The sequence below is a fragment of the Martes martes genome (assembly GCF_963455335.1).
Source record: "Martes martes genome assembly, chromosome: 8".
Classification (NCBI taxonomy): Eukaryota; Metazoa; Chordata; class Mammalia; order Carnivora; family Mustelidae; genus Martes; species Martes martes.
Window position 1 is genome coordinate 138,133,458 of NC_137895.1, and position 20,907 is coordinate 138,154,364.

Genomic DNA, 20,907 nt, shown 5'->3' on the forward strand with positions numbered 1-20,907 from the left:
ACACTAAGGATTTGCCTCACATTTCCCTACACTCCAGGCCATGGAGAAGTGTAAAGATGAAGGTTTAACCAAGTCCATTGGAGTGTCCAGTTTCAATCACAAGCAGCTGGAAATGATCCTGAACAAACCAGGGCTCAAGTACAACCCTGTCTGCAATCAGGTGAGCCCACAGCCCACCGGAGACCACCTTGCTTCCTGCCCTTCACACCTGCTTCCTTAATGTAGGGGACCCAAATTTCTGGCTTGTGTCCACTGCAGAAGGGATTGTTCCTTTTATTGCAAGAGGAAATGCCAAAGGAGGAGCAGGTTGAGGGGAGTGGGTAGGGAGGGTATGATTTCCTCTGAGACGTCCGAGTGGGAGATGCTGAATTTGGCAAACGGCAGTGCTGATTTGGAGCTCAGGAAGTCGGTCAGGGCTGGAGGTGAAGATTTTGGAGTCCTTGCTTTATGAGTGGTGATTAAACTCACAGAAATGGATTAGCATTTCTGGGAACAAATTTCCAGTTTATTCTGGGATAGGATGAACTGGAGAGGACAGAAAAGCCAACAGTTAATTAAGGATCATGCAAAAATGCATTGGTTAGGAGACTGAATATGAGTTGCCAAGTAGGGAGAGAGAACATGGTAGAAGCCAAAGTGAAGGCTGAAAATGTTTGAGTGTGTCATGGGGCATGGGGGCGGGGGTGGTCTTGGTGAGGAGCTGCCAGTCCAAATAGGGATGAAAAAAGCCACTGGACTTCATGACGTGGACTGCTTGGGAAAGCCCACAGGAGCAGTGGCAGAGCAGTGAGAGAGGACCTGAGAGGAGAAGCAAAGAAGTGGAGAGTGAGGAAAGGAATAAGTCATAGGTAAAAGAAATAATTTTTAAAAAGAATGCCCAACACCCAAAAAAACAAATAATCTAGTCAAGAAATGGGCAGAAGACATGAACAAACATTTCTCCAAAGAAGACATCCCAATGGCCAACAGACACATGAAAAATGCTCAACATCACTTGCCAACAGGGAAATACAAACAAAACCATAATGAAATACCACCTACACCTGTCAGAATGGCTAAAATTAATAAGATAGGAAACAACAAATGTTGGCAAGGATGCAGAGAAAGGGGAACCTACTTATACTGTTGATGAGAATGCAACATTCCCGGAGTACAGCTGCTCTGGAGAACAGTATGGCAGTTCCTCAAAAAGTTAAAAATAGAACTACCCTATGACCCAGCAATTGCACTACTGCATATTTACCCAAAAGATACAGATGTAGTGATCCGAAGAGGCGCATGCGCCCCAATGTTCATAGCAGCAATGTCCACAATAGCCAAATTGTGGAAGGAGCTGAGATGTCCTTTGACAGATAAATGGATAAAGAAGATGTGGTATATATATAAAATGGAATACTACTCAGCCATCAGGAAGGTTGAATAGTTACCATTTACATTAATGTGAATAGAATTAGAGGGGATTATGCTGAGTGAAATAAGTCAACCAGAGAAAGACAATTATCATATGGTTTCACTTATAGCTGGAACATAAGAAATAGTGCAGGGGATCATAGCAGAAGGGAGGGAAGATTGGGAAGGAATCAGAGAGGAAGACAAACCATGAGAGACTCTTAACATGAGAGGGTTGCTGGAGGGGAGGTGGGTGGGGAGATGGGGTACCTGGGTGATGGGTGTTAAGGAGGGCATGTGATGTGATGAGCACTGGGTGTTATATGCAACTGGTGAATTACTGAACACTACATCTGAAACTAATAATGTACTGTATGTTGGCTAATTGAATTTAAAAAAATTCCATATACTGCCAATTTTCAAACACTATGATATTGTGAAGTTTTATAGCCCTTTTGTGAAAAAGCTTGAAAATGAGGCAAGAAACCATTCACATATTTATACTCTTCATCTTCAAGGAATCTATTTGCAGAAAATAATTAAAAAATGTGTTAAAATATGTCCTTCTGCCCTTCCTTCCTTCCCATTGTCTTCCTCCTCCTCCTTCTCTCTCTCTCAGTTTATTTGTGAAAGAAACTAAGACTTTTTTCGTTTAAATTTTTCTACGGAATTGGTTTTACTGACCGATCCCTGTGTTACAATTTGACATGTTGCTCTGTCTTTTGTGTTTCCCGTAAACTGGAGGTTAGGTCTAAAGCCATAATCATACACATGTCATCATGAATTCATGCGTGTTAACAGATTGGATGTTTTCCCACCCAGTGCAGTTGCTGTTCTCATCCATGAGCAAATGGGCACCATTTTGGTCAGCAGAAGCATCCTCCTTCTCTTTGTCTTCCCCATCTTCTTTACTCTCAGTACTATAAGATGTTCTAGGAGCCGTTTGTAGCTTTTGGTTCAGACCAGGAATCATCCAGCTTTCTAAGAAATCTTGGTTACTTTTAGTAGGAGATGGCACGTAGAGGCCACAACCTGAGCATAATGGTCTGACATCATTTTAAACACTAATTTAAAAAAAATAAGAAGTGGGGCACGTGGGTGGCTCAGTCAGCTCAGTCCATTCTTGATCTCAACTCAGTCTTGATCTCAGGGTTGTGAGTTTAAGCCCTGCATTGGGCTCCGCATGGGGTGAAGAATGCCATGTTCCTCCATAACAATATTAATATCACAGTTTACAATTGTGTTAGGATAAAAATAAATAGAATCCAGGCTGGACTCATTATGATGCAGTCATTATTAGTAGAATCCTTTTTTTCTCCTGATTTTGAAAAGAATTAAAGATGAACCATTTTCTCAGGCCCCCCAGAAGTAGAGTGGACAGTGGGAGCTGTGCCTTCTGTGTCTAACGAGGGAGTTCACAAGGCAGTTTAGAGATAAGGGGAAAAAGATTTTAGTTACAGAATAAGAATTTAGTTTTGAAAGAAATATCATAATACTGATTACTGAACAAGTATTCTCTTAAATTATAAATTAAGAGGACAGTAATCACATTTTGTAGGTATGATAATTTAGGTGTACATATTATCTCCTCAGTATACTGGGAGTTCCTTAATAGAGGGACCCTGTGCTGTCGAAGGAGCTCCTTATATGTTTGCTGAATGCATGCATAAAAAAATTTTAAAAGGCAGCAAAATCCTCCCTGTGACTGTTCTCACCATCTAGGGGTCGGTTCCACCTGGGGATGAAGTGACCACAATAGTTGAGCCCCAATACTTACCTCTCTTGTAACATGCAACCTAGAACAGGATCTGCGGCACTTTGGAGTTTGTACTGCACATGCGCGGGCACTGGGCACGCAGGGGAACTCTGCTCGGGGCTCGGGAGCTTCAGCGCACATGCGCGCTGGGGGACAAGGTGGGAGGGATGGGGGGAGATGTGGCTGCGGACTTGGAGATTTTAGCCCGGCCTTCCTGCCTACCCAAAGAAACCCTCTGGGAGCCTGGGAGGCAGAATTGATAAGTTCATGTCCCTCCATCTCTTTCAGTGCTGTCGATTATCCTCGTAACCCATTTTCTGGAGAATACTGACCATGACCTATCACCATTGACTCCACCAGAATTTCTCACTTCCAGGGCTCAGAGAGGACTTCTGTTCATGGAGGAGGTGATTAAAAGCAGTGCCTGTGGCTTCAGGCTGCTTGTCTGTCTTTCTTTCTTTTTCTCTTTCTCTCTCTCTCTTCCTTTCTTTTAAATGAAATAATAAAGACTTCAAAATAAGCATTTTTTTTCCAGGTAATTACAGAAAATTGGGGAAATAAAGACAAAGGATAGAGAATACAGATAACCTATAATTATCCCATTTAAAAACACTTAACTTTCAAAAAAGGAAAAAAAGAAATTTAACTTTTGATGCATTTTCCTTCATGATTTTCCTATACATGTATGTGTTTATTTACAAAATTGAAGTAATCCTCAACATACATACTGTATAAATTTTTTTAGTTAGCCTACGTCTTTTTCTAAGATATTAAAATATTATTTAAGAAGTTTCACTATTGTATTTGGCTTGTGGTAAGGCAATATATCTCAGTAATTTAATTTCTCAATAGTCTGCCTGTGTTTGGCATCGTGATAAGTTCTTGTGTATTTTTGCCTTTTATCTGTTTACTCATGCAGCACACCTTACTGGACATCCTTTATTTATTGTTTTATCCATAAATACATAGATGAGAATGAAATTAAAGTGAGAAATGTCTTGAGTTTGTAGTCTAGTGGAGGAAGAATTACTTGAGTGAAATAAGGCATATTTGGTTGTTAGAAATGGGTAAGCGGGAGATAATTCTGCAGTCTCTCACGTTTCTGTACTCCTCAGAAACAGAGGCACTGACTGCCCTTCATTCCATAGTATTTTCTTCAAGAAGTTCATACAGCAAATGGTCTTAGAATATAGAGGCTGTGAACCCCACCAGAGAAATGGAAGGCTGTTTACTGCCTAATAATACTAAGAAAATATTTTCCTCCAGAGAAAGGGCAGGGATGTTTAGTGCCTACTGTCCCTGATCCAGGTTCCCCAGACTCAAGATTTTTCTCCCATAATTCTACCCACTGTGTGTTTACATATCACCTGGTCCCCTTCACTTCATCTTGTGGAAATGGGGGCTCAGCACAACAAACGTTACCGTGGTAAAGATTTTTTGCAATATATACATCTATCAAATCCTCGTATTATAAACCTTATGCTTATACAATATTATATGTGAACCGTGTCTCAACAAAGCTGGAAAAGATGCTGTTATTTAGCTTATAGCTCTTACTGGGAGTAATAAGCTGTCCTTCTTCAACCAACATCCATGAAACCAGGGTAAGCTAATTTGTTAGCCTGCAAATCCATCCTTGACGGTTCTTGAGAGGGATTTGAAGAAGAATGAAGTAGGGAAGGAGAATTGTAGTGGTGGAGAGAGGGAGTGTTTGGTGCTACTACAATATGGTTAGAAAAGATTGGACTGAAGAGGGGACTCTAGAGCAAAAATTAAGGCAAGAGAGTGAGCTCTGTGGGAATGTGCGAGAGGATGCCTGGACATGAACCAGAAAATGCTAAGGCCAAAAAAAAGAGTGTTCCTGCAATATTTAAGTGATAGTAAATAGACTGGAATGTCGAGGAGGAAGAAGATCCTGTTTCAGGGCTCCATGGAAAAATTAAGATAAGAGGGAAGCCTGGGTGGCTTGGTTGGTTAAGTGTCTGCCTTCAGCTCAGGTCATGATCCCAGAGTCCTGGGATTGAGTCCTGCATTGGGATCCTTGCTTAGCAGGGGACAGACTTAGCCCTCTGCCTTACTCCCCCTGCTTGTGCTCTCACTCTGATAAATAAATAAATAAAATCTTTTTAAAAATTAAAAAACTAAGAAATAATGTTGGCTTAGACCATAACATGAACAGTAAATGGGATCAGAAGTTGTTAGAATATGGGTATATTTTATGGGTAGAGTCAACAAGGCTGTCTAACATATTAGACATATGGTGAAGAGAAAGAAGAGTCAAAGTTGACTCCAGACATTTTCAGTTAAGGAACTGGGCAGAAGGAGTTGCTATCTTCTCAAAGGAAGACGGTGTAGGAGCGGCAGATTTTTGTGGGAAGATGAGCTCAATTTTAGACATGTGTGTTTGAGATGTCCATTAGATATCCAAGTGAAGAAACGATGCAGACAGTTGGACAAGTCTACAGTTAAGGGAGAGATCTAGACCAAAAATATATATTTGGGATTCATCAAAATACATTTGCTGCTTAAAGCCATGGAAGGAGCTGGTCAGAGACTAGATCGCGTGAGTGGGTGTAAAGAGAAGCATCATGAGGGATCCCATTAAGAGGTGTGTAAGGAAAAAAGTGGAGGAGACAAGAAAGCAGGCTGAGAAGGATGGGCCAGTGAGGTAGGGGGAAAAGGAGGAGATTTTTCTGTTCTGGAAGCAAAGAAGGAACAGTTTTAAGAAGAGTCAGATGCTACTAAGAGTGTAGATAAGACAAGGACTGATAATGGACCACTGGATTTGGCAATTGACCTTATTCAAGGTCAAGAGCAGTTTTGTTTTGTTTTTTTCTTTTAAAGATTTTATTAATTTGTCTGAGAGAGCACTGATAGGAGGAGGGGCAGAGGGAGAGGGAGAAGCAGACTCCCCACTGAGCAGGGAGCCTGATGCTCATAGGAGCAATCTAGTAAAGAGTGAACATTGATGACCTAGGAGAGGAGCAGATCTGCTGGAATCATGTCCGTATCAGTTTCCTGTTGCTGCTATAACAAATCACCACAAACTCTGGACTTGAAACAACATAGATGTATTGTCTCACACTTCTGGAGTTCAGAAGTTCAAAATTGGGTTCAATGGGCTAAAATCAAAGTGTTGCTGTGGCTTCATTCCTTCTTGAGGTTGTAGGGGAGAATCCATTTCTTTGCCTTGTCCAGCTTCTCAAAGACACTATCTTCCCTTTCCTTGTGGGCTCTTCCTCCATTCTGCAACGCCAGCCTCATAGCATCTTTGAATCTCCTATTTATGCTCTGTACCCACGTCTGACGGCAACCCTGCCCCGTCCCACTGACATTCGGCCTCCCCAGATATTCCAGGAAAATACCCTCATCCCATGATCCTTAATCACATTTGAAAAGTTCCTTTTGCCACATGCGGTGGCATATGCACGGGCTGCAGGGATTGGGGCATGGACGTTTTTGAGGCCATTATTCAGTCTACTGCATTACCTCTGTGCTTAATTTGAGGCAACTAAGCCCTAATTGCCTAATCCTTCCAATAGAATAATTATACCATAAGGTTCCAAGTACTGAAGCTCTAGAATTTTGCCCCAATATCAAGTGGAAAGCCACATTAATAATAATAATAATAATAATAATAATAATAAACTTTCTCTTTTAAGGTTAGCATCATCTTGACCCCATTATCTTACCTATTTCTTGGCAACACTCCCTATGTTCTCTTAGTTTATAATTCCTCCCCAGGATGTGTTGACGTCATCCTCGTTCATGCAGATGATGCAAGCTTCTCACTTTTCTTGATGTTCTCAACTCAAGAGAGTCTCTCCTTGTACTGAGACCCCACTGGTCACTACCCCCATGATGACTGCTTTAACTATGGCATCTGTGAAGCCCTCACGCTGACGTGATCCACACCGGTCCCTTCTCTTACCCTGTGGTTTCCCCTCCACCTCCATCGATCAAGTTCTTATGACTCACAGGAGCAGCCCCTGAGTCCCTTCCCTTTCCATCCTTCGGCTCCCATAGGAGATTACATATTCAGATTAGGCTACAGGGATATACTAAGTTGAAATTTATCAGATGTCATGCATTCTTTCTACATTTCTGCCTTCTGGCTCGTTCATGTCTTCGTCTGTCCTTGTATCAACCATACAAGACAGGTCTGCCTACAGTCAAGACAGTTGCTCTGCTTTTATTTTATCTAAAGCTGAGACTCCAACCCCACCAGAGACTCTTAATCTTCTGCTCTGTAGTGAAGCCTCGGTGTCAGTACGTTGTGAAAACTCAGTACAGAGTTCCATGTGAGGCTAAGGTTGGAAACTGCTAGTCTAATGATCATGTTCTCAGTTTGCCTTCCTAAGACCCATTTTACCTTAAATGATTGAGTTAGGTCACTCTTGTTGATTCCAATTCCCTTGATACATAAAGGCTTTGGGAAGAGCACTGGCCAATGACAAATGAGAGGAACTGTGTTGGGGGGCTTTTAAGGACTTGTCATTTCTTTTTATTTTTTTAAACTGGTTTATTTTATTTTATTTTATTTTATTTATTATGCTCAGTTGGCCACTGTATAGTATATCATTAGTTCTGGATGTACTGTTCAGTGATTCATTAGTTGCTTATAACACCCAGTGCTCATCACTACACGTGTCCTCCTCAATACTCATCACCCCGTTACCCCCTTTCCCTTCCCCCCTTGTTCCCACTTCTTAAAACAGGTGGCCCCTCTCCTGCTGCTGGCTGGTCCTGTTGAGATGTGATGTCTGGATCTGCTGCCCTGCCCACACCCAGCTCAAGGATGATGCCGATGCCCAGAGAAGGGAAGAGATCAGAGAATATCAGACAAGACCTGGACCCCCATGGATGACACCCAGCGCTTGCCTTGCCTCTGGACTTCTTGTTACAGAGGTAACGCATTTCCGTGGGGTTTAAGCCGTGGGAGGAGGCTGGTTTTCTTGACCTGGTTGTATCCTAACCAAAACAGACATTGAAGTTAACAACTTTCTATTGACAACTTCCCTGCACGGTGCAGCAGTTTGGAATGTGCAAAAGTTGCTGAGTCATCCTTGGAGAGCTTGGACCCCAGGGGATTCGAAGTGTTTGACAATGGTATAGGGTGATATTAAACTAATTAATTATGCAGAAGATGCAGTGGTCCCCCCAAAAGCCTTGGATTTCTCCTTCACTTATCTTGAGGTTGCATTTGGGATGCATTTTCCTATGGAACCCACTGCATGACACAACAGTGAGTGAAGTGGATTTTACTTAAAATTCCATGGGTTCTGGATTTCATCAAACACCATACCTAACATTTCATAAAGTTTCTCTGTTTTTCCTCCCCAAATTCCCCGCAGGCCAATAGCAGGGCCTCACATCCTCTCTAGGCCCGACCTCTCTTTCTTCCCCTTCGGCACATACAGCTTCCCATTTTCCAGGGCGGTGTGGACCTGGCTTTCGGCCTGCACTCTCCTACCTTGTATCTTTGTCAAGTTCAACTGCAAACTTTTGTTTGCCCAGAATTCATTAAATAGAACAGGTCCCTTTGTAGGGACAAGTACTACTAGCCACATAATTTTATTTATTTTTTAAACTGTGTCAACCTACCCTTTGCTGGGCAAACATTTGCCGTTCTCTGTACACTGACAGTTCTCACCTAGGGAGTGAGTGAGGAGAAAATGAAAGCAATGATTTTTTTGTGGCAAACCTGCATTACTTATTTACGACTCGGAGGCCCCCTGTTCTCTCCTTCTTTCATTCCTGCGTTCCTACTTCCTCTCTTCTCCTTTCCTCATGCCCCTCTCTCAGCCCTCTCTTAGGGGACTAGGAAATGCTCAGGTCTCTTGACAATTCACCCATTCAGCCTGATTGTATAGAGCTGGGGAAAGTTGGAATCCACACCAATTCCTTTAACCCAGACTGGTCAAGCAAATGCCGATACAGATCAGCCAGTTTCTCCAGGGGGCCCTGGGAGCCTGAGGATTCTGACTGGTTGCCAGATAGGGGAATGTTCAGCCTGGGCCCCACCCTCCAAAACTACATGTGTTCGCTTTCGGTGGCTTGTGGTCCAGGACACTAAACTTACTTCTCTATCTTCATTAAAGCTGTAATCAGAAATTCTACCTATCCTATTCTTTTGGAAATTCTACCCAATACTATTCTATACTAATTCTTGCAGATAGTTCACTAATACTCATTATTTATAAGGCCATCCTAAAACCGCCTCCTGTTTAGTAATAAATGCAAAAACATCTGGAAAGCACTTAGCTTAACAGCACATTGTGACACTCAGAAGTTGGTAAATATTCTTGCTAATATTTTATTAATATAGACGTGAATGAAGACAACGATGAGGAAATAATGCAAAGAGAAAGAAAGAACGGTGATCAATCGGTAACTCCTATAAAAAAAGTAGATATTTCAATAATAAGTCATCATTTTTCTATCACATTTTATTCTGGGTCACTACTCTGTATAAAGATCTCCTTACTCTACAGTAAGCCGTTTGGATGTGGGACCTGACTCTTACGTGACATTCTTTCCATTTCTGGTATGTTGCCAATGGTGGGCAATGGATAAGTAATTAATGAATTTTAAAAATGGGAAATAAAGTTGCTGTGAGTAACACTTACCACTCTAAAGTAGGTATTAGTGCCGAGCAAGTGGCTGGACTTGTCCTATTCAAAACAAAGCAGAATCAGCCTCTTCTTCCGCTGAGTATTTGAAATAAAAAGGGACAGGCTCTCTGCCATCGCTCTGCTGGCAGATGTCGCTCAGGTGGGGGAATATAATTGAATATTTGACTCTGCATGTTCTCTGTATTCAGTTCTGGGCAGGCAATATGAGTTGAATAATTTCATTATTACTTTTTAAAAACCACATTTCTTATAAAGTCATGTTTGTGAAAAGAAGAAAGATTTCACAATCAGCCACGTAATGAAATTTTTAACTTTTACTTTTTTTTTTGAAACTTCATTTATTTATTCGAGAGAGAGAAAGAGAGTCGTTGAACCAGTAATACACGATGTTCGTTCCCGATTGGGTGCGGCTGACCCCTGTAACCCTCCACTCCTAATGAATATTAACACTGGAGCCTTTGACTTCTACCTTCACCCTGTGTGTGTGTGGCGAGCGGTGTGGGAACATCTCAGCTGTCGGTGAGCAGACACGCCAGCTCGGGGTCAGTCCATGCTGTGTAGTGCACACTCAGAGGGAAATCCAGAGGTCAGGAGGGGAGGGCACTAAGCCTTTGTCACTTTTGGTAAATATTAAAAAACTGTTTTCCCTAAAGACTCTTAGCAACTCCAGCCTCTGTCTTGTCTGTTTTGTTTCTTTCTAACTAATTAGAGCCGCAAACTGGTTTGCCCAGAGTTTGGGCTTGGGGTGCGGAAGAAGGGGTATGATGGCACAGTGTCCTAGATGTTCCTGGGGTGGGTAGTTTTCAGCCTCCAGGAAGCAGCAGCTGGCAGGTACTCAACAGTCAGTGTCCCCTGTGCCCTTCCAGCAACAGGGCGATGCATGGCATTCGGTCCAGACAGAGGCACGCTGAAAGGATGACAAGCAGCCCATGGGCTCCTTCCAGCAGTGCACAGAGCAGAGGGAATGAGGCACATCCCATGGCCCCAGCGACCCAGATATGGGAGGGGAACCCGCCCCAGAGGATGCGTAGGACTCGGGTGGACAGAAGGCTGAGGAAGGAGTTGAGCGCCCGTCTGTTGGGAAATGGTGGCAAACGCCTCTTTTGATATTTCTACCCTGCAGAAAAAGGGCAACTGTCCACAGTGTTTTACCAAAGAACCAGAGCAGGCAGTCGGGGCTTGACTGTCATGTGCATGTGGGTAACAGCAGTAACTTGCTAGGGTAGTTTGGCGCGAAGTCAAGGGAACCACTCACTCACGGGTCACGTTGTCCTTGCTAAGAACAAAAATGTAACTGAGTGCATTTTAGAGATCTAACTGGCTTTATTAAACTACTCATGCATCGGGCAGCGTCCCCTCTAGCAAATAGAAAGGAGCTCCAGCAAGCTGCAGAAAAGCGAGAGTTTTTCAATGTAGAGAGCGCACAGAGAAAAGGGAATTATTAGCAAAGAACCGATTGTTTTAGGCAAGGTTGCCGTCCTAACAGGAATGGAAGGGTCTAGTGACCAGGCAGTTCCCACGTTGATCAGTTAGAGATCACATTCCTGAGGGGTTGAAACTGCAGTTGGGTAGGGTAGTAAGTCTTGATTTACTGACTTGGGGCCTAACGCAAGTGACTCCATGATGCCCTGTGGATTTAGTACCGTGCCCATTAATTCCACATTTATCTAAATTTCTTAGGTCCAAAAAATATTAAGTTGATATACTTGATCCCTTTAAACATTTCAAACACTAAATCAGGCACACCTGCAAATACAAAACACAAACTATTCCTAAGCCATTAAATATTTTTGATAAAGGCAATATTTCTATGGCTAATACATTTAATAACTTTGGTTCTCCTAAATTTTAAAGCACCATTTGAAAATGTATGCATGCTAACTAGCACACTGCTTCCAACAAGTGTTCATTTTTAGGAACAGCTTTTACAAAAAAAATGTACATTTATTTTCTATGATTTTTAAGAATATGTTAACTTTAAGGAACATCTTTTACAAAAAATATACATTACTTTCTATAGTGTTTATTTTTAAAAGATTATTTATTTATTTATTTGGGGGGGGGGCAGGAGCCGGGGGGGGGTCGGGGGCAAAGGGAGATGGAGAAGCAGACTCCCTGCTGAGCAGGGATTCTCATTCTAGGACCCTGGGATCATGACCTGAGACGAAGGCAGATGCTTAATTGACTGAGCCACACTGGTGCTCTGTAATTTCTATAATATTTAAGAATATAGACTTAATCAGATCATCATAAGGAACCAGATTTTTATGCCAGATCACTTTGTTAAAACTTGGGACAGTCAGGGACAATGAAAGAACTTTGAGATGGATAGTCGTTCAAGACCCGGGTGTACTGTCTAGCGCCAGTACCTCATCTCCTGCTTCCTCTCGTAAACACATTTGTCTGTCATAACCACTGAGTTTTCTAAAGCCATGCTCTTTAGCTGGGACCTAACCAACAAGCTGTGCAACCCGCAGTATTTCCTACAATGACTCCTTTTAAAATTAGAGGACGCCATGTTTGTTCTCACATGTTAGTTTGCATGTGTAGGACTATGACATAACCTTGTGTGTCTTTAAAACAGAGCACATAATTATTGGAATCAAATTCTTTACATAGGCCGAGATTGATTCTCTCTTATTTTTTATAATGTCACATTGGGCTTTTTTCCTTTTTTTTTTAGTCAGTTTACTGAACTCAATCTTTAAAAGTTGCTCCCCTGGAAAGATCAGTGTATCCGAGGAAGGCAGCGAGGGAAACTCCCTAGGCCTGCTTCAGGCCGTAAAGAGATAAGGAGAAGATGCAAAAAGTTAAGAAACTACATTGTCTAATGAGTTCAGAACTGTGTACAGAGGGAGGCCAAATTTTAATAATATAGAAAAAGCTGGACTTCCGGTCTCCAGTCTCACTGGTTACAAACTTGGAAGTCATTACTCCCGTCCTCATAACAAGCAAAAAGGTAAACTAAAATTCCGCAGCTCTTAGATCCATCAGAAAATTGAAGTCACGGGACAAATGGAAGATCCCAAAATTGGAGAGACGGGTGGACATAGAGCATCATGACGCACCAGAAGCAGGAGAGTAACACAGGCAGGTGGACCGACATTAACGAATGTTAAAACTTACTATAAAAGCTCCAGCAATCAAGATGGTATGGTAGTGGTGAACATAGACAAGTCCATTAGTGGAACAAAGCAGACCCACAAAAATATAGTTAGCTGGTCTTTGAAAAAAGAGCAAAGATAATCCAATGAAGAAAGATTAATCTTTTCAACAAATCCACATGTAAAAAGTGAATCTAGACTCAGACCTTAGACGTTTCACAAAAATTAACTCAAAATGGATTGTAGACCTACTTGCAAAAGTAAAATTATATAACCCTAGAAGATAACAGGTGAAAATCTAGGTGACCTTGGGCACAGTGATAACTTTTTAGGCATAACACCAAGTGCACAATCCCTGTAAGAAAAAAAAAATCAATGTTAGCATTCATTAAAATAAAATTTAAAAAATATCTGCTCCGTGAAAGGCACCATAAAGAGAATGAGAAGACAAGCCACAGACTAGGAGAAAATATTTGTAAAACATTTATTTAATAAAAGATCGGTGTCCAAAATATGCAAAGCTCTTTAAAGCCTCAACAGTAAGAAAACAAACAACCCAGTTTTAAAATGGGCATAAGATCCGAACAGACACATTCCCAAAGGAGATGATATACAGATAAGTTTATGAAAAGTTGCTCAACATCATTTGTCTTTATAGAATTGCAAATTTTAAGAAAAATGAGCTACCATTACACACCTGTTAGAATGGCCCAAATCTAGAATGCTGACAACATGAAATGCTGATGAGGCTGGGGAACAACGGAACTCTCATTCCCTGCTGGTGGGAACACAAATGGTGTGGCCACTTTGGAAGACACTTTGGCTGTTTCCTATAAAACTAAATAGACTCTCACCATAGGATTCACCAATTGCACTCCTTGGCATTTACCCAAATCAGATGAAAACTTAAGCCCACACAGAAAACTTCACACAGATGCTTGTAGCAGCTTTTCCTAATTGCCAAAGTACGTAGAGAGGATCTGGATACATAATTACATTCATACCATAGAATCTTATTCAGCAATAAGAAGAAATGAAGTCTCAGGACGTAAAAGAACCATAAATGCATATTGCTGAGTAAAAAAAGGCCAGTCTTACGAGGCTGCAATGCTATATAATTCCAACTGTATGACACTCTGGAAAGGGCAAAACTTTTGAAACAGTAAAAGGATCAATAGTTTCCAGGGATTAGGAGGAAGAGAGAAAGGGGAGGCTGGATGGGTGAGCACAGGGGAGATTTAGGGCAGTAGGGCAGTGAAACTACTCAGAGTGATGTATACAGTGATGGTGGATACATGTCTTTATTCATTTTTCAGTATTCATAGAGCAGTTCAACCACAGAGTCGACCCTATGGCAAACTTCCGACCTTAGGTAATAATAGTGAATCAATATTGGCTCATCAATTGTAACAAATGTCCCACAGTCAGGCAAGACACTAATAATAGGGAAAACTTAGCTGGGGGCAGGGAGGAGCGGGGGAGAGGGAATTGGAACTCTCTGTACTTTATGTACATTTTTTTTCATAAATCCAAACCTATTCTAAAAAATATCATCTATTAATAAGAACAAAAAACCATACGGTCCAATTCCTAGTCCTTCTCACAACTTATGCCCATTAATTAAAAAAAAAACTTTGAGCATCTGGTAAGAGTGAGATATTGTGACTCTGTTATGACACAACTGTTAAAGGGTCTGATACCAGTCTAGCCTAGATGTCAGTGTTTTTGAGAGTTTCAAGGTCTGTGAAGGTGAACTCGAATGGGAAATGAGGCCATTTGAACTAGATTAGCAGGTTGCCAGACTTCATCCCACAAAGCCACGTGGAGTCATCTTGGGGGAAATGGTTTTTGAAGTTACTTGCATAGGGAAGTGACTGTTTCATTTCAGCCTAGTTTTCAGTCCCACAGAAGTAAAGAGCAGTTCTTTTCTGAGCCTCTAAGAAGGTTCCGAGATGAATGGCCCCTGGATCCAAGGCGGCGTGCAGAGAAGAACCCTGCAGTTCTAGAACGCAGCCCAGTGGGCAAGGCTCCTAGCTTGGCAGTAACTTTGCATTGCACCCTGTGGGACTGAAGATGTCAGAAAGGGTCCTTGGCCAGGAACACCCTATGGACGTTGCAGTTCCAAGCACAAAGGGGATGAGAAATCATGGAATCCTTTCCGAGATTCGGCTAAGACCCTATGAGTCAAAGGCCAGTGGGGTATGTCAATATTGGTCCACTAGGAAACAGTCTCAGGAGATCTGATATTGAGGAGAAAGAGTGTGATAATCCTGAATCCTAGTACGAGGCCTGGCACACAAGACTTATCACAGAATCTGGGGGCATGCAAGAACATGACCGTTTCTCACGTCAAAAATAACAGAGCAAACAAGATGATCTCTCACCATGAAAAAGGACCAGCAGGCCCCCAACCACACGAGAAGAAATAAAAATGGTGGAGGAACTTAAAAATAATTTGGTTTGGCATATTCAAAGAAATTAAGAAGGGACAAACACTTATGGAAGGAGAAGGAAAGTAAGTAAGAAAAGGCAGATGGGGGAAGACTTTCACGTGTTTGGATATGAGAAAACCCAGCACGCCTGGGTGGCTCAGTTGGGTAAGCACCTGCCTGGGGCTCAGGTCATGATCCCTGGGTCCTGGTCGCCTCTGGGCCCCCTGCTCAGTGGGGAGCCTGCTTCTCCTTCTCCCCTCCCCCTCGCTTGTGTGGCTCTGTCTCAAATGAATAAGTAAAAATCTTAAAAAAAGAACCACCTTCACTAGATGCGATCAACAGCTGTTAATTTTACTTAAATTAGTGACTGCTTTTAGAACCTACCTGATGTCTTTTTATCTGCCAAAGCCAATGACAAAGAGTCTATTTTGATGAGCTCCACGTAAAAGAGGTTAATCAGTGCAACTTTCCCAATAAAGATCCTTTTGCCTTGATCGCTTTTTTGGGGTCACAGGTATCCCCTGTTCTCAAAAGTCCACCTTGCACTGTTTCGCTTTTATGAAAGACCTACCTGAGTACCTGTTTTCGTTAACTGAAAGAGTTGAAGATTTTTTTAATTTTTTATTTTATTTTATTTTTTTGCTTGTTTGCTCTTGGGAGAAAAGGGGAAAGCACAAGAGTCTTGAACCTGGCTTTGCCGCCCGCTCGGGGAGGCGGCGCCCCTGTCGCCACCCAGCGCCGGCCGCGGGAACTGCACGCGGCGTCTGCATCCCCGCTGGAGCCCTGAGCTGGTCTGCGAGCCTCTGGTCTGGAGCTCCTGAGCCCTGAGCTGGGTCTGCGAGCCTCTAAGACCAGAGCTGGGTCTGCGAGCCTCTGGTCTCGAGCTCCGGTGCTTCTGCGCCTCCCTCGGCGAGATGTGCCCCGAGTCTCAGAAAGCCTGACACGGGTGGTATTTTTGCACGGGCGATGCTCGGAAATGGTGAAGCGGATTAGCCTACATTACTGGGAATCGCTTCTTCACTTTGGGCCATTAGGAAAGGTTGCGTAGGAAGGCTCCACGTTTGGATGGAGGGGGGACCTGTATTCGAATTTAATCCTTAAACCACATTTACCAACTTTACTGTTTCTATAACTGCTCTCAAGGTCAAGCCCATTTCTTCTCTGCATGGCTGCATGGGGGGGGGGCTCTTCCTTCTGCCTGACCCTCTTGGGGAGCCTTGCTTCTGCCGCACAGGCCACGCCAAATCAGGCCAATACAGATTTCACCAGATAAATCCAGTGATTCCAGCCCTTCGGCTGGCTCTCGGCGGCTCTCTTGTTCCGTCGGGAAGATAACGGCCCCCCCCATGCTCTTCTGGGCTTCCTCGTGGATCACTTTCATGTTCCTGAAGAACCAGAGAGAAACATCTGCATCTTCCCCCCATTTTCATTTTGAACGATGTCGAACTTACTAAAAGTTGGAAAGCGCGGCGGGGTGAGCGTGCCTGTGCTCTCCGCGGCCATTCACCGTGTGTTAATAGTTGGCCACATCGTTCTCTCTCCATTTTTGTTTCCCCTGTGGAGACTCTTAAAAATAAGTCAGAAACAGCACGCTTCCGTTCCGCCCGAATCTCCCAAGAGCGAGGCCGTTTTCCAGCGCAACCGCTGTTCCCCAGCCAGGCCGGGGACAGAGCGTTATCACCGGGGCCTGCAGCCCACACTCGGATGCCTGCAGCTGTCCTGGGAAGGTCCGCCTCCGTTCGGATCCCTATGAACTAGAAGGAAAGGTGGCAAGTGAAAATGGCCCATTCAAAAGGTAATAGGAAAACCTTGGACAAGGGCTGAGGAACTGAGAGAGTGAGAGGAGGGACCCCTGAAAGGTAATCCCACCGGGAACTCTGGGCTGCCTTAGGGAGCCCTTCCCAGCGGTGAGCAGCGGGAGGAACCCCACACCGGCGTCTACCTGTCGTTTGAGGTTGGCCCGTTGCGGTGGTGGCGGGACTTTAACGTCCTGGCTCTTCCTGCCCGCGGTCACAGGCTGCGGTGCCAGCGAGCAGAGAAAGCCCTCAGGCGGGGAAATGTGGACGTGGCAGCTGCAGGTCCGTCCAGCATCTGTGAGATGGTGACGCAGGTGGGGAGGGTCAGCGCGGCCGCCTCGGTCCTGGCAGAAGTTCCTCCACCCGGATACAGTGTTGCCATTGCATTTCTTTGTCACGTGTGTTTAGTTCATCAGGACGAGCTCCCTGCTTCTTGGTGTCTTTCATGGCCACGATATTCCCACTGCAGAAGAGGCCAGGCCACAGCCCCCTCTGGGATCTTGGTCCGTGGCACCCCCCTAAAGCTCCCACAGAGACCCCCCCAGCTCTTGCTGTCCATCCTACAATCCAGGCACAGCCGTCCGGATATAACTCTGCTGGCGCCATGGGGTCTGCGTAATAACCGGTATTTGTGGCCCTCCGAGGTTGGCGTGCCCGGGTCCCAGTGGTACCAGCACCATCCGTTGTTCTGACGTGCGTTCCCCTTCAAGGGCAGGCATCGCCAGAGAACTCCTAACTGGAGCCCTGACACCCCTCAATGTCACTTAGTGTTGTTAAACCTTCCAAGCCTCCGGGGTGGTGTGGTTCGTCCTCCTCTCCATCGGCCTCTTAGAGGAATGGACCCCATAGGAGTGGATGTTCTCTCCTGCAGTCCGGTCCCATCGTGGGCACTGCTGTCGGGACCCACAAAATGGAAGCCTGTGGAATTTCGTTTGCCACTAAAATGGGTCAAGATTCCTCCTTATCTTCCGGGACAAGGTACTGAGGCGCAATTATTAAAGATCTCCTAACTGGAAGTATTGCAACTCAAACAGTCTGTATGTGATAGCTCCCTACGCCCAGTGTTAAAGGTAGACAAAATTGAGTGGTGATGTATAGGTGACTGTCATAGCTTGAATGTTTCGTCCCATCCTATGTCCCGCCCCGGACACACAGCATACAGAGCTCACTGCAGCAGCTCCTCTCCTGGCATCCATCTGGCTAGCGTGTTTTTGTTGTTTTTTTTTTTTAAGATTTTATTCATTTATTTGATGGAGAGAGAGTGCAAGCAGGTGGAGGGGAAGCGGGCAGAGGGTGAGGGAAAAGCAGACTCCCTGCTGAGCAGAGAGCCTGATGTGGGACCCCATCCCGGGACCCCAAGACCATGACCTGAGCTGAAGGCAGACACTTGACCGACGGAGCCTCCCAGGTGCCCACGGCTAGCATGTTTCACTAGACACCCGCGTTCCCAGCTGCCCAGCCTGGCTTGCCCTTGTGGGGGAGGAAGGCTTTTCCCTTCCTCCTTCCTGGGTTCCTTGGCTACTCTAAAAATTAAATTGACCTAAGACGGGTTAACAGGAGGAAAACAAACTTAATTTCATACATACAGGAGCTCCTGGAAATATGGGACTCAAAGAAGTGATTGAAGTAGGCAGCTTTTATACCCTTAAGACAAGAAAACAGTAGATTTGTGAAGAATTAACAAGACAAAGAAGTCTGGGCTTGGGCTTTCAAATTACTGAAAAAGTCACCACACTGTTTCTACAACAGGCTCAGCCCTGAATTTCCTCTCCGGCAGGAAGGATGCCTTTTATCCTCCAGGGGCTGGGAGGGTACCCCTGACAAGTGGAATTTATTTCCTGCAGGGAATAGAGGAGGGACAGAGTGTTTTTACACAGGCCATTTCTCAAGTGACTTTAATCCAAAGTGACTTTGAGTTCAAAGTCACTTTGAAATCATTTTTATCATGAGGTATTAATCAATATACCAAAATGGCATATTTGGGGGTGGCCTGTCTCACACCCCATGACGCTCCCGTTTGAAGGCGCTCAGCTGACAGTCACCTGGTTTCCTGGGGGTGGGTCCCCGCGTGGCACGTGACCTCTGCCACAGGGCTGGAACATTTCAATAATACCGCGTTTTGGGATTATGTGGAAGGTATCTGGTGTGTGTGTGAGGCCTCACTATAGAACAGGCCTTCCAGGGGGAAGAGACCCTCCTCGTGGGCAGATCGACCCTGGCCCCGAGGCTCCTTGGTTGAATGGCTTTACCTTCAGGAAGGGCCAGACTGTAGGAGGGTGACTTCCCCATCTTAGTCCCTTGAGGGAGATGGGGGTACCCTCTCAGCTTGCCCACCCCCCACCCCTGGCTGGATGGGGAGTCCCTTGGGATAAGGGCGGTGGTCCTGTTTTGCAGAATGGAGCCAATGGAGAGCAGTGGGCTTCTGCTCCCTCCAGCACACCCTGACCTGGGGGGATGCAAGGGGCTCTGGGCAGTTGGGAGGGTTGGAGGTGGTCTGTTTGGCTCTTCCAAGATTGCCCGAGGAGAGGCCAACCCCAGGTCTCGGGTTTTACTTACCCAGGGCGAACGTTAACAGGCTGGCGACACGGTCTGGAAAGTGGAAAGAAGCGCCATTTTTATCGTGAAGGGAACTGCTTTGAGAAGCCACACTTGGCAGCTGTTGGTGGATTTTCTCCTCCCATTTGGGTGACCCATGTCCCAGCTCAGACCCAGCTGTGCACACTGGTGGCCCCACTGGCCAGCCACAGGTCCCAGAGTCACCAGTGGGGCCACCCAACCCTCTGCCTTGCGTCTGCTGTGGTCCTCTAGGCTCATGGGACTTCCAGCCGTAGTGGTCTCCCCCCGACATAACTGTGGGTAACTCTAAGGACCTATTTCATATTTTTATTTTAGCAAGAGGCTTCCATTGAGGTTAAACAATAACTTTGTTGTTTAACCCTTAAACTCTCCCTGCTCCCCTTCCCCCAGGGGACTTAAAAACAAGTCCCGGAAACCAGTTCCACGTAACAAAGCCCAGGTACAAGGGTGGGTCAGGCCAGGTGGAGACACCCAATCAGTGGGGGCACATACTGTCTCCTACCTACCAAGGTGATGGGCTAGTTTCCATGGCTACTGTGGGGTGAATTGTAATTCAGTTAGCCACCTGTGTGTGGCCAGGTCCAACCACATGACCTTTGCTCTATAAAAGTTAAGTCTGGAAAGCAGGGAGGGGTCGTCCTCTCTGTAGGGGCGTCCCCGACCGGTGTGTTTGACGGTCGGTCTGATTCTTGATGCTTGGCGTGAAATAAAGCTTTGCTTGACCTTCGCTTGTATCAGTCTCGCTCCTTTAATCACGGACCCATTATTGGGGTACCCATTTTGGGGGGGACCTAACATATGGGGGCTCGCTGGGATTAAATGATGAGAACTGAGCCAGCATCGGAATTTCTGGGTCTGAATCTGTCTGTCTGGTTGCGGAGCTCCAGGTAAGGCCCACCGGGGTGAAGCTGGACGCAGCCATGCTCCCCAGGGCTGGGGTGGATGCGGGGACGCCCCATCCCTCTTCTGGTAGATCGTCTAGGGGTCCGAGCCCCCCCAGGCGGTCATCTGGTTCTGTAGGGGGGCCGGGTAACCCCTGTCTGTAGGGGGCCGGGAAAACCCCCACCAGCGGGTGAGGGCCGCTGGGTCTGGTTCTGTTCTGTGGCTTGTCCTAGCGAGCGTCTGTGGCTCGTCCCGGTGAGCATCTGTAGGGGGGCCAGGACCCCCCGCCAGCGGCAGGCTCTGGGTGAGGGCCGCTGGGTCTGGTTCTGTTCTGTG

The 20,907-nt window shown here is 45.1% G+C and overlaps 1 protein-coding gene across 1 annotated transcript in view; it reads left to right on the forward strand.

Moving 5' to 3' along the window:
• LOC308347174 (aldo-keto reductase family 1 member C15-like) overlaps nt 1-17,804 on the forward strand; it is a gene marked incomplete at both ends in the record, with an annotated part of 29,082 nt that extends 11,278 nt beyond the window's left edge. The window contains 4 exons of the mRNA XM_080810301.1: nt 38-160; nt 16,972-17,111; nt 17,333-17,426; nt 17,757-17,804. Of these exons, the coding sequence (XP_080666427.1) occupies nt 38-160; nt 16,972-17,111; nt 17,333-17,426; nt 17,757-17,804 (405 nt within the window). The remainder of the gene's footprint in view (nt 1-37; nt 161-16,971; nt 17,112-17,332; nt 17,427-17,756) is intronic.
• Between the last annotated feature and the right edge of the window lie 3,103 nt (nt 17,805-20,907).